The sequence below is a fragment of the Myotis brandtii genome, unplaced genomic scaffold (assembly GCF_000412655.1).
Source record: "Myotis brandtii unplaced genomic scaffold, ASM41265v1 scaffold359, whole genome shotgun sequence".
Taxonomy (NCBI): Eukaryota; Metazoa; Chordata; class Mammalia; order Chiroptera; family Vespertilionidae; genus Myotis; species Myotis brandtii.
In genome coordinates this window covers 835952-849075 of record NW_005363802.1, presented here as the reverse complement: position 1 = coordinate 849075, position 13124 = coordinate 835952, and the positions used below count along the sequence as shown (strand labels likewise).

The 13124-nt window shown below is 38.3% G+C and overlaps 1 protein-coding gene across 4 annotated transcripts in view; it reads left to right on the top strand.

Annotated features, from left to right (window-relative positions):
• GLRA2 (glycine receptor, alpha 2) overlaps positions 1-13124 on the top strand; it is a 171455-nt gene that overhangs the window by 50740 nt on the left and 107591 nt on the right. For all 4 annotated transcript variants that reach the window (XM_014544312.1, XM_014544313.1, XM_005871879.2 and 1 more), the window contains one exon: positions 12338-12420. In XM_014544312.1, coding sequence (XP_014399798.1) covers positions 12338-12420 — 83 coding nt within the window. The remainder of the gene's footprint in view (positions 1-12337; positions 12421-13124) is intronic.

Sequence of the window (13124 nt, the reverse complement as noted above, 5' to 3'; positions counted from 1 at the left end):
ATCTTCTAGTAATATTTTATAGCAAGATGTATTATTCTAGTAATTTAACTATTACAACACTGAGGCGTGCAGAAATAAATCACCTTAAACAATAAAGAATGACTCAAATATCAAAGCATAGTACACTTAGGGCCTCCCTTGTCCTGTGCCTCAGATATCATAGCATATTACATAGTTCACATGGAACTCAGTTTCCTTTAAAATAGGCAGGGATCCCATACTCATGAAGCAGCTACTTCCACGCATATTTTTTTTAATTTAATTCACAGCACATACTCTTTGTAGTAATTGTTGGAAAATCATCCTAGCAATTGCCTCTGTTCCTCTCTGTATTGTTGCTTTACATTCTGATGTCATTACTGTGCTTTTATCATCCACTCGTTCTAATAAGATTGTGAATTATTTAAGGGCAGAGATCATGACTTGAGCTTGTGTGTTCCCTGTCATGGTGCCTAGATAAATACTCAAATACCATCCAGTCCAAATGACTGTGATGAGAGAAGCCCATCATTGCTGGAGACCTCTGATTTTTATTTAAGGGGCCTCACTTGTTCTGCACCTTTACAGAGTGGTGAGTAGTGGCTAAGGGAATTTGAGGAAACCCAGACAGAATTCTCCTCCTAAAAGATTTTGCTAAGCTGGTGCCCGTGACTGCAGGGCATTTGTCCAATTAAAACCCGGACACACAGCAATAACAAAGGCACTGGTCTCCTACTGCTAATGCCTAGGGATCAAACCCCAGCCTCCAGGAACTCACCCCGGGCCGCTGGGTGGACCAGGGCTGGTGCTCCTAACTCTGGGGAGAGGGAGACTTCCTGTGGCTGCAGGCTAGAGGTCTGGACTCCATGCCATCCACCCGAACAGGTCCATAGTGCAGGTTGGTCAGCAGAACGGCTTCTTCACCTGGGATCATGGGGAGCCCTGCCCTGGCCTGGCCTGTTCGCCCTGTGATCGATTGCGGGGAGGCCTGGCCTGGCCTGTTTGCCCCATGATCACGGGGAGGCTTGGCATGGCCTGTTCGCCCTGTGATGGGCACCAGGCTGGGGGGCGTGGACCCAGGCCACCGCTTGGCGCCAGTGCACGTGCAAGTGGCCGCAGGGCAGGAACATCCGCTTGGCACCTATGCCCGTAGGCCCAGAGTGGCCGCTCGGCACCTGCATATGCAAATTAACCCATCTTTGTCAGGTTAATTTGCATACTCACTCCTTATTGGCTGGTGAGTGTAGCAGAGGGACAGTCAATTTACATGTTTCTCTTTTATTAGATAGAATATAGATAACTCAAAATTATCTCCTCCTTCCCAAACCACAAAATTCCTTCTGGATGAGGAAATAAGAATAGGTCCTTCATGTCCCTTACATCTTGGGAGTCATCAAGAAGAGGTTTTAAATTTATAGTGCCTACCTCAAACTATTTTGGGATTTTTGAACCTTGCTCTCCCAAACTGAATATCCAATTCTCGAGGAGAGGAACCTCATTTTGGAGTGGGGTAGCGGAGATTGGGCTACCTGCATTTAACATATAGTTTACATATAGACAGGTACTCAATACTGGACTCCTTAGTGAGAAATTTTACAATTAAAATTTAGATCATTTGTACCCTCTTATTTAACCAGTCAGAGTACCCATGAGATATTTTAGAATGTGTTCATGAATTATATGTTTATATACTGTTAGACAATTATACAAAAAGGTTGGCTGAAACAATTGTTACCTGGATATGTAGGCTAAAGGAAATCACAGGGCAGATTTGAGCCAGCAGAATTGAAGGGCTAATCTGCTATTACTCATTATCTGAATTTTCTTGTGGCAGGAAGCCAAAGGAAATTCAGAGGTCCTGGTGAGCCTGCACAACTTATGTTGACATGGGTTTCTCCCTGGTCCAGAGTGCTGCTTTTGAAAGGCTCCCTGGATGGCATTAATCCCAAAATAAACACACTATGGCTCTCATGAGACACATGAATTACTTTTGCACATTCTCATAGCACATAACCCAAAGGAAAGATGCTCCATTTTAAAATGGAAAAAAAATTGTCCATCCTCAAAGCTCAGCATATCCTGGCTTGTGACATTTAAAATTACAAACCAACATCTGTCCTGAAGAGGATACAACATTTATCATTGGACAGTCATTGAAAGACAATTAAGGACATATATAATTATGTGAAGTTCCACACACAGCCCACATTCAGAGCTGGCTCATCCAATATCTGATCGATCATTTTTTTTAAAGGACAATAAAACAAATGTTTTATTTGATGTTTCATTTTAGATAGTTCTCTCTATTCTTCCTAACCCATACACATGGACATTTCTTTATTCGGTACCTATTACACCCCACTCAACTCGCCATCCATGCTTAGTTCCAAGCACATGGGTTGCCTTGTCTTGAGTTTCCTTCCTTTGGGAAGCATGTAGCTCATAATAGAAATGACAGTTGCATCTTCTTCCTGATAATGGCTTGGGCCTCCTCTTTATCTGCTTGTTAAGAGTAAACTGAATAATTGTGCCTAATTTTAATGTGTTATCTAATAAAGGATAGAGCATCCTACCATCTAACCAGGACTTTGTTCTTTCTCCAACCTTTGCCACCAGAAACATGGCCACCAACTCTCTGCCAGTTACTACAATAGAAGTCTCAATGCACAAAACACCAGCAAAGTAATACAATCTTACTTTCAGCTGTCAGCAGACATAAAGTTACTTTAGTTTTCTTAAAGTCACATTTTCAGTGCACAAGTGCTTGCTCTCTTTCTGTTTTTCCAGCAAAATAATCCCAAATAAAATGTTAAGAAAATTGCTATACAGTGCTTTTCTTTCTTACTTCACTTCAATACCACCATTAAATATCTATAAAATTAGACACATAGTGATCATGGAATGGACAAATCAATCCTCATTATTTTAATGTACAGCTAATAACATTTCACCTTCATGAATGTTCGGATGTATAAATAATACTAGAAGTAAAATGACTGTGAAATTTAAAATGTAACTAAAATGGGAGCAGTATTGGTGGTTATTTGAATCTTTGGTAATTTGAGCTCTTCATTCTGGTGGTGTTCACTTTAGCTCTCTCCAATTCAACACCTTCAAAACATTTTTGTTCAGGAAAAATCAAAGCATTTGGAAAAGTTTTAGCTGCATTTTTATTGGTTAGACTCCAAGTTGAATCTTATCCATATTTGGACTTAATTAACATGGGCCAACCATAGGTGTGCAAATTTTCTGAAGGGATCAGGCACAGATGGGAGAAGATATTATATTTTTGTCCTTCCCAGCTAGTACTGCTCAATGCATATGGGTATTTTCTGCTATGCCTTTATAATATTTTCTAAATATGGACCTTCCTTGTTAGCCACTGGCATTTTAGTCAGTGGAGAGGAGTAGAATAGCTGATGAATCAGCAGTGTTGCCATTCATCTTCTCCAAATCCAAGGTCAACAGGGAAAAACAGGTCTTATATTTTCTTATTTGGAATTATCTAAGAGGATAGTCTAACTGTACAGCTAATACCAACTTGGGGCTTAGGTTCAGCCTGAGACAATATTGAAAAAATAATTTATCTCTGGTGCTATTGCCACACTGTTCTGAACCCTGTTTTCCATCCAGTATCGCCCTTCTGTTTGCTATTCTCAGTATCAAAGTCAGCTCTTGGGAATATCACTAGGAAATCTGGGAATCTATCAACTCATATACACAAAGGAGGAAATGACTAACAGTACTTGAAATACAATTCTCTTCCTAGATTTGCATCTTAATAGTCATGGGGGCTTTTAGTTAAATGTCTATTAGTTGATTATATATAACAGTTAAGAGTTGAAAGGTGTTTGAGAAAGGACATGCATTGTGATCTTCCTGGAACTCCTAATAATTTACATAGCATGAATTTTCAACCTTTACTTATATGGAAAACCTTCCTAAGTATAGCCACATCTGAGCCTGCCTATGAGTCAGGTGAACAGCTCAAGGCCAGAGTGAGCAGGACTTGCTCTTTGCTTTATATGATGAGTGACTTCAAATAAGTCATTTAATTACAGAGCTTTCAGAAGACGAGTTTAAAATTTTCATTTTTTGCCTGTCTAGCCAAACTTGGTTTTTGCTTTCCATGAATCAAGATTGTTTTGTGGGTACCATGTGTTTTGATTCAGGAACTTCAAATGATTATGGAAAGTCATACTTCCCTGATAAACCAAAAGGGTTCTCTCGGGATCTAGGTCTGTATGGGTAGATTATCTACTTACCCAATCAGTGTGAGCCCTTATGTAGGCACCAAGGGAATAATTAAAAGTCCTTTTCTTGATTCAGTTCATGTGTCTGATTTACATAATCTGGAAGGATTTTTTGTATGTGTGTATGTTGTCGATCTGTTTGATTTTAATAAAGCAAGTAGTAAATATATGAATATATATAGAAACATGAAGAGAGAATAAATACCTAGAAGAAAAAAAATTAGAAATCCTTTTTTATCTTTGCCACAAATTCTCCCTCCCCAAGTTTTCTAGCTATAATTATTGTTAACAGTTCTATCTATCTGTCTATCTATTTATCTTGGAAGGATTCTTTAAATGGGGATTCAAAAACAACTTTAACAAGTTGAATAAATGCACAAGTATTGAGATATATTTCTTTAAAATAATATATTAACATATAACATATTTTATTAATATGTTGATATTAAACTATGATCTCCTTCATGAGAGAAACTGTTCTTTCAAGTATCTGATATGCATGACACCCAATAAATGCTTGCCAAAAATTGCTGAAAGGATGTACTAGATTACAACTCAGGCAGAGTTCTGTTTAACACTAACTCCTCCTCACTAAGAACCTGGAACTGGTCCTCCTGTGTATTCTGCCCTCATCCCTGACTAGCACCATAAGCTTTTGTAAATTTTCAGTTGAGTCTAACTCAATGCATGTTGCAGCCATCCCCCCAACTGCCTCTGAAGTTTCTCCATAGCTGATTTTCTACTCAGAGATCAGAGACAGTGCCCTGATGCACTGCCACTGCCCTAAGTTGAGTTCCATTGCCTATCTTTGCATATTCACGTGTGTTAATAGGCATTCTGGTTTGGTTTCCTATCTGTGGCACCTGGCAACTGTCCTCCCATCTCTCTTCGCAGCTATCCCAGTTTTCTAGGCACACCCACCACATTCTTGGTTGCCAGTGGACTAACCTTGGTTTCACTCCCCTGACTTTACAGAATGCCTCTCCATTGTGACCAAGGATCTTGATTAATCCCCCTTGGGTCCAGTCATTAGAAGCCTCCTTGAGCCTAATTGTCTTCCCTGGTTTCGAGTAGAAAGTAGTATTTCCCACGAGAGTGCTAGTGCTACTGAGAAATTGCAGAGCCTTTCCTTAATCCTCTTTCTATTTCAATATTGTCTTCTTTTAGTCTATCATGGAGACCAGTGATTTTCAACCAGTGTGCCACAAGAATCTTTAAAATATGCAATACCTGACTATTTAGTCAGGGGCGCTGACCTGTTTTCCCTCAGACTGTCAAATAAAAAAATGTCAACAGCCCTGGCTGGTTTTGCTCAGTGGATAGAGCATCGGCCTGCGGACTGAAGGGTCCCAGGTTTGATTCTGGTCAAGGGCACCAAAAAAAAATGTCAACAGCAATACAACAACGGCCGTCTGGTGTGAATGAATCAAAATTATAACTTTTCTTAGATCAGTAAAAAAAATATGTTTTTTGGTGTGCCACAGAATTTTAGTAATTAGTTTATGTGTGCCATGAGATGAAAAAGGTTGAAAGTCATTGTTCTAGACAGTAATTAAAGTCATCCCTTAGAGCATGATTGAAATAGTGCTTTTAATATCTATATCTATCTATATCTATAGATATAGATATAGATATATATTGTTGTTCTCAGAGAAGGGAGAGGGAAAGAGAGATAGAAACATCAATGATGAGAGAGAATCACTGATTGACTGCCTCCCGCACACCCCACACTAGGGATAGAGCCCGCAACCCAAGCATGTGCCCTGACCGGGAATTAAACCGTGTCCTCCTGGTTCATAGGTCCACATTCAACCATGGGGCCACACCAGCTGGGCTGAAAAAGTGCTTCTTAAAATGTGCTCCAGGACACCAGCATCAGTGCTACCTGGGCTGCTTATCAAGAGGGCCTGGGAATCTGAATTCCTACCTCACCCCTCAGATAGCACTATATCCACCAGAGTTTGAAATCCACTGTGTTAAAGGCTGTCTTGATCAGACAACCATCCTGGCAGTGCCTTTTAATCCACTGACTCCCTAACTTTTCCATCCCTCTTTCCATGTGTGGGTTATATTAATGATGCTCTTTTAGCTTGACTTCTAACTTGCCCCCAGGCTAAGGGGTCTATATGGGTTAAGATGACATTCTTGTTCAATATTTGATGCATTCTGCAAATCTCTGACATTAGCATGTCATATGGTTCAGAAATTTCAAGGTACAACTGAGAGGAAAGATTCAACAGACCTACATTGTAGAGAAAGGCTGCCCTTAAGTTCTTGGGGAAAGAGTGGATTGTGTTATAGGATGTTGGATGACAAAGCCATATCAGGGCAATAAATATCTCACCTATATACCCAGAGTGCCAGAAAGTTCCTAAATTAAGAAGTATTATAACTTGCACTTAAGGCTTTCATCATATTTAAAGTGTGAGAACTCACCTATGAGAGGAAATCCTTTAAGCTGGTCACCTTCACTTAGTTTAGCATCAGATAAATGTTGAACAGCATGAGGTTTTGGGTGGAGAATGAGGCCCAGAGATTTAGTCAAGATCAAATAGCTCTTTTTTTCCAAATATTTTTTTATTGATTTCAGAAAGGAAGGGAGAGGGAGAGAGAGATAGAAACATCAATGATGAGAGAGAACCATTGATTGGCTGCCTCCTGCACGCCTCCCACTGGGGATCGAGCCCACAACCTGGGCATGTGTCCTGATCAGGAATTGAACCATGATCTCCTGGTTCATAGGACGATGCTCAACCACTGAGCCTTGCCAGCCAGGCAAGGTCAAATAGCACTTTAAGAGTAAGCTGGATCAACCAACCAGTTCCCTGGATCCACAGTGAATGTACTCTGTGAAGCTGCCAGGGAAGGTTGGAGAGGTTCTTAAAAATGACAGTTCATGAGAAGTCTGGACACCTGAAGAAAAATGAAAGGGGTATCCCTGAGCAGGTACAAGACAACTAAGGTGTCTACAATCCACTCTTCTGACTTCATAGACAAGACAGGATGATAAATTAGCAATAGATTCTTTTACTAAGGAGGAAATGTGGTAGAGTGGGAAATAATAAATGATCTTTGACATCATTTAAAGTTAGGTTCAAATTCAACTCTGTTCACTTACTTGTGACGTTGGGAAAATGGCTAATCTCTTCAATTTGCTTATCTCAAAAACAGTGAGAATACTATCTGCCTTGTGTGATGGTACTCCATGATTGTAAAGTAATGAGAGTGCTTGAGCAGAATTGTGATTATTAATACTATCATCATCATCATCATCATCATCATCACTTTTCAATTTTTTCTTAAGTATTTTAATCCTAAAAGAGCACCATAGGTCCTACCCCCTTTGATTTCCACAAACTGCTGAGGGTTTATAGCATGCTGCATAGAATGTACTAAATGTGGTCCCCAAACAAAGATACAATAGCAATATACTCGAGACTCCTTGTGTTTACTGAACAAAACACAGAAGCTCCCTCTTGTTCTTACTTTCTAAATAAGACAGACTACTCTAACCATTAGAATTAACTCTCCCAAAATAGTACATTGGCAATCTTTGATACAGGCAAGCCAATCGCTCATTAAAATGTGTATTTCTTTCTGAAAATTTGTTTTTCTCTTCAAATTGTTTTCTTTTCCTCAAGAACATTTCACTTGGAATGGACTTCCAATTCCAATACCACTAAGTTTCTTATGAACTAGTAGTTCCTTTATGAATCCAGGTGCCTCTGTCCACCATAATGTTGTAAAGTTAAATAATTAATTTGAATCATTCTAGCAACGTGAAAACAGTCCTGCCTGGCCATGGACCTAGCCACCTGACCAAGGCTCAAAGACAGGTGGATGGAGCTTTCTGGCTTTCCTTCAGCTTGATTTGCTTTATTTCTAGTGGCAATTTGTTAGCAACTTACAGAAGAGGCCAGGCAAGTTTTGCTGGCTTCCTGTGCTTGTCTTGTAATTTGGCAACACCCTATGGGCTCTGATGCCCAGGCTCCTCTCTCCTAAATCCCTAATCCGTTCCCATTTCTGCAGGATAAAAGCCTGAAATTCTCCTGCAGAGCTTTAGAACACTAATTCATTCATTTGGTAAACAAATATCTATGGACTGCTTACTCTGTGCCAACCACTGTTTTAGGTGGTAAAGAACAGAGTCCCAGCCTTTGTGGATCTTGCATTGTAATCGGGGACAAATAAGTAAATAAAAATATAATATTTGATTTTGAAAACTGAACGGAATGGAAATGATTTACAATGTCTGCATCTATTAATCATTTAAACTTTAAGCAAGGTAAAAAGCCAAGAACTGGTTTTATGATCAAGGTGAACTGAATAGGAGAGTAGTATGGAAGGGAAGTGAAATTTTGGGAGACTTTGTTTTGTTCTCTTGCCTTTAAAACTGAAATGTTTGCTCAGCCTCTTACTCTCAGTAAAGAAGCAGGGCCTCCCTGTAAGAAAACTATATTCCTTCCTTTGTACAAACCGTAGCTTGTATGTTGGCCACAATGACAGTGGGGGGATGTGTGATAATGCTTCAGGAAATGAGTTCTTTAACAAAAATCAAATGGAAGATGGGCAGCCTCAGCTCACTGCTCTCAGGTGCAATGGCCTTAATATTTTAGATTATGAAAAAAGATGAGAGAGCAAATCTGACATGTTGTAGGCAGTGTCTGCCAGCAAACAGTCTGAATCTCAATTAAAATACTTTGTGAGACCCACCAAAAATAGATGGAGATCCAGAGTAAAGCAGATAAAAATTGTTCACATTTTAGTGTGATGCTGTATGTGTCCATCTTATTTGATGCAATTTCTGCATCTGTACAAAATATTAAGCTCATTTTACCCAAAACTACTTTTAAATAAAAGAATAGCTTAAATAAAGGAAAGCAGTGGTGGTTAATTTTTGAAGGTTCTTGACTGGGAAGAGAGCATAAGGGAATGTTCTGGGGTGATGGAAATATTCTAAAACTGGATCTGGGTGCTTGTTAAGTGGGTGGATAGAGATATAAAAAGTCATCACGGTACAACTTAATATTTGTATAATTTCACTGTGTCTTATAGTAACTTCAATGAAAAAGGAAGAAAAAATAAGTAAAGAGCAAGCCCGCATTTCAGGCCTGCAGATGTATAGTAAACTAAACATCATAAACTATGGGCTCTCCAGCCTATGAAGGGACTGATTTAGATCTTTACAATTGCTTCCTATTTGCTCAACTGATTACATGATTTAGCACACCATGGAGCTGTTAACTTGCCTCCTTGTTATTGGCACCCATTGGGTTCCAATACTAAACCCATCTAGAAAGGAAATTAGAAAACAAATAAGGAGAAAGGGAAATACCCACTGAGTTCTCAGCTGAGCCAAAATTCAGAGACAGTTTCATGCTTGTTGGGAATTTCTCTCAATAGGGTATTCCATGCTGGTAATAGTTTACCCCAAGAATTCTGGATCTCCGTAGAATTGTTAGATCTGCCACAAAGGCAGATATAATTGTGTGTGTGGCTTCTGCTCCCTAAATAAATGTGAAAAGTTCACCTCACAAAAGAGTCATATTCAGCAAACCTATGATTAAGAATATTAAAATTGGGTTGTTTCCAATAGCAAACAAAATAGAGTTGAATTCCATGTTGCATGCTTTTAAAACTGTATTTATTTTCACTATTATTAATTTCTAATTTCTCATAAGAAACTTATAGATTTTTCTGGGTTTGATTCACTTAAATTATGTACATGCTCACTGATTATTTTTCTATAATGAACATATTTTTGTTTGATGAAAGTATTTCCTCTTAAAAAATAGGAAAGAATAAATAGATTCTCCTTGAGTTAATAACAGTTTTAAAAAGTCATAGATTCTTTTGTGGTTTTTACCCCTTTACAAAGTGTCAGGTTTTTTAAATTGATTACTAGAGATTTTCATTTTGATCCCTTTACTTTTATTTAAAAGAGTCCATGGCATTAATCTCAATAAAACTGTGCTTTCCAAAAAATAAAGTCTCCTATGCTGGAAAAAAATTTTAAATATCTATATTATATCTATATCTCTAAATGAAATCCATGACTGACAAAAATTATTGTTCCTAAAATGTTAAGTCAGTTGTTGATAACTCAAAAATCTATTTTTTTCCCTTTAGAGACATGGTATTTGTGTTCTCAGAATAGCCCACAGAAGCTAGGTAACTTATTTAGCAATGGAGGTAAAATACTGTATGTTTATGGCAAAATTTAAATAATAAAAATATTATAGCAAGAGCAGTACCAGAAGGTTGCTGAATAAGACAGAATTTTATAATTTTACCTTTCAGGTATTGTTTGAAGACATGTTTAATTACATGAAAGACACCTTCAAATAACCTACATGTGTCAATATAGATAATGCAGAATAAAGAGTAAAAACAAAATATGAATCATTCTACAAACCAAAAATATCTACGCTTAATATAGTGTTGTACTTATGTCCAAGAATAAGAATATATTTTTACACAATTGAGGTCACACTGCACTGTTTTGTATCTTGCTTTTCCTAATCACTGTTGTATTTTAACAAGTTTGAAGATTGTCAGCATAGATTCTTTGTCTAATCTCACTTCAGATCCCAAATTTTTACTTTCTTTGAAGTATATGCCACTACTTTGTGTTTCATATTATATAGAATGTACAAAATGAAACAGAGAAAGAAAAGAGAAGAGGACCAGTAGGAGAGAGTGAGAATGAGCATGCCAGCAAGGGAGAGTTTCGGTTGTAGTGCCAGAGTCAAAGGGATCTACAGATATAAAAGAGTTCTTAGAGAAAATAAACAGGAGTGGAGCAGTGAACTTTAGAATAACAGGGATTCTAGTATTGGTGCTAAATAGAAATAAACATTATTTTATCCTATCCCATCATTTGATAAGGAGATGAATGTTTATCAAGTTTAAGGTCTTGCTTAGGGGACAGAGATAGTTTGAAGCAATACTGGTAAGGGAACTCAGATATGCTAATTCTCTACCTTAATTTCCTTCTTGAATCACTGAGGTATAGAAAAATTAAAGAGCAATAGGTAAGCACCATCTCACTGAGGACTAAAAAAAGGGAAATGGTAGCCCTGGCTGGTCTGGCTCAGTAGACAGAGCATTAGCTTGTGGACTGAAGGGTTGTAGGTTTGATTCTGGTCAAGGGCACATACCTTGGTTGCAGTCTGGACTCCCAGCCCCAGTCAGGTGCATGTAGGAGGTAACCAATCAATGTGTCTCTCTCACATCAATGTTTCTCTACCTCTCACTTCCACTTTCTCTAAAAATCAATGGAAAAAATATCATCGGGTGAGGATTAACAAAAATGAATGAATGAATGAATGAATGAATGAATGAAATGGTGCAAAAGAGATGGCGGCTCAAACAATATCCTAACTATATAAGGCTTGATCATTGCCGGCTGGAGCTCAGAAAAGTTAAGGAAAAGGGGAGCAGAGTAGCCCTCTTGGGTGCAGAGATGTGAAGACTATGTACGAGCCACTATCCTTAAATGTTTTTCTTTCAGCTCAAGGATTACATGCTCCAGATTTGTCAAAATTCTAGAATGAATGCTGCAATATATTGTTAACCCACCCACATAGATTAACAAATGAAAAGACATTCAAGTTAAATATGCTCATTTGATGGAAGGAGAACCAATGCTCAATCACAACCAAATATGCTTATCACATCCTTTATTGTCATTGAAGCAAAGTCCACCTGTCCAAAGTATAAATCTAAAACAGTATAAACTTTATGTATTTTGGACAGCAGTATGGGTAAGAGCCCATTGTCCGCATTATAGTATTTCTCAGTGCTCTTGCTGATCCTAAAATAAGCTTGTGTCCAGTGCCACTGGGAGGTAGGAGTCAGAGATTGGAAGATGGGAAATAGAAAGTAAGGGGTTATAGTAAAACTGTACATTATTTTTTAAATTTACCTATAATGGTAAACTTAAAAAATAAAAAGCATTGACCTGTGTTCGAGCTTAGATTTCATTATTTAAATCAGTCACTTTGCTTTAATATCAAATGTATTTTTGGTTTGTTTCTCAAGAATCAGACCTCACAGATTTAAAACACTTACTTTTTTATTTTCTATAACTTTTTTTTGCTAAGGCTCACTTTGACCTTATCCTGTCCCATGGACTTGAAGAATTTTCCAATGGATGTCCAGACATGTACAATGCAGCTGGAGAGTTGTAAGTCACTGCTGTTGAAATGACTGCCTCCTTGTTTCAATCAATAACCTGGTTCTTTTAGTGTGTCATTAATTAAGGAGAAAGACCCATAAGTCTCATTCTCTACCTACTTACCAACTCCCAAGGTCCTAATGAAAGGGCAAGCAAAAGTGTGTGTGCATGTCTGATACCTAATAGACAATCTTTCAAAGTAAAATGCCAAATAACTCACTTTCCTCAAAAAGAAGCCTGATTGAGTAAGCTATTTTTTGAAATGAAAATATCTCCTCAGAAAATTAAGATGATTAGTCATTCAATCTCTATAATGAATTGCTCTCTAATCAGAAAATTATATGTCTATCTTATGCTCATATAGACCATCACCCCCAAGGAATTTTGGCAGGGAGGGATAATTGATTTGAGGACAAGATACAAGAGACTTAGTCAGAGGAGGATGCAAAACTGAGGGGCCTGAGATGATATGGGATAAGAGGCATCTCCTGCCCTCGCCGGTTTGGCTCAGTGGATAGAGCGTCGGCCTGTGGACTGAAGTGTCCCAGGTTCGATTCCAGTCGGCATGTACCACCTTGGTTGCAGGCACATCCCCAGTGGGGGGTGTGCAGGAGGCAGCTGATCGATGTTTCTCTCTCATTGATGTTTCTAACTCTCTATCCTTCTCCCTTCCTCTCTGTAAAAAATCAATAAAATATATATTTTTTAAAATT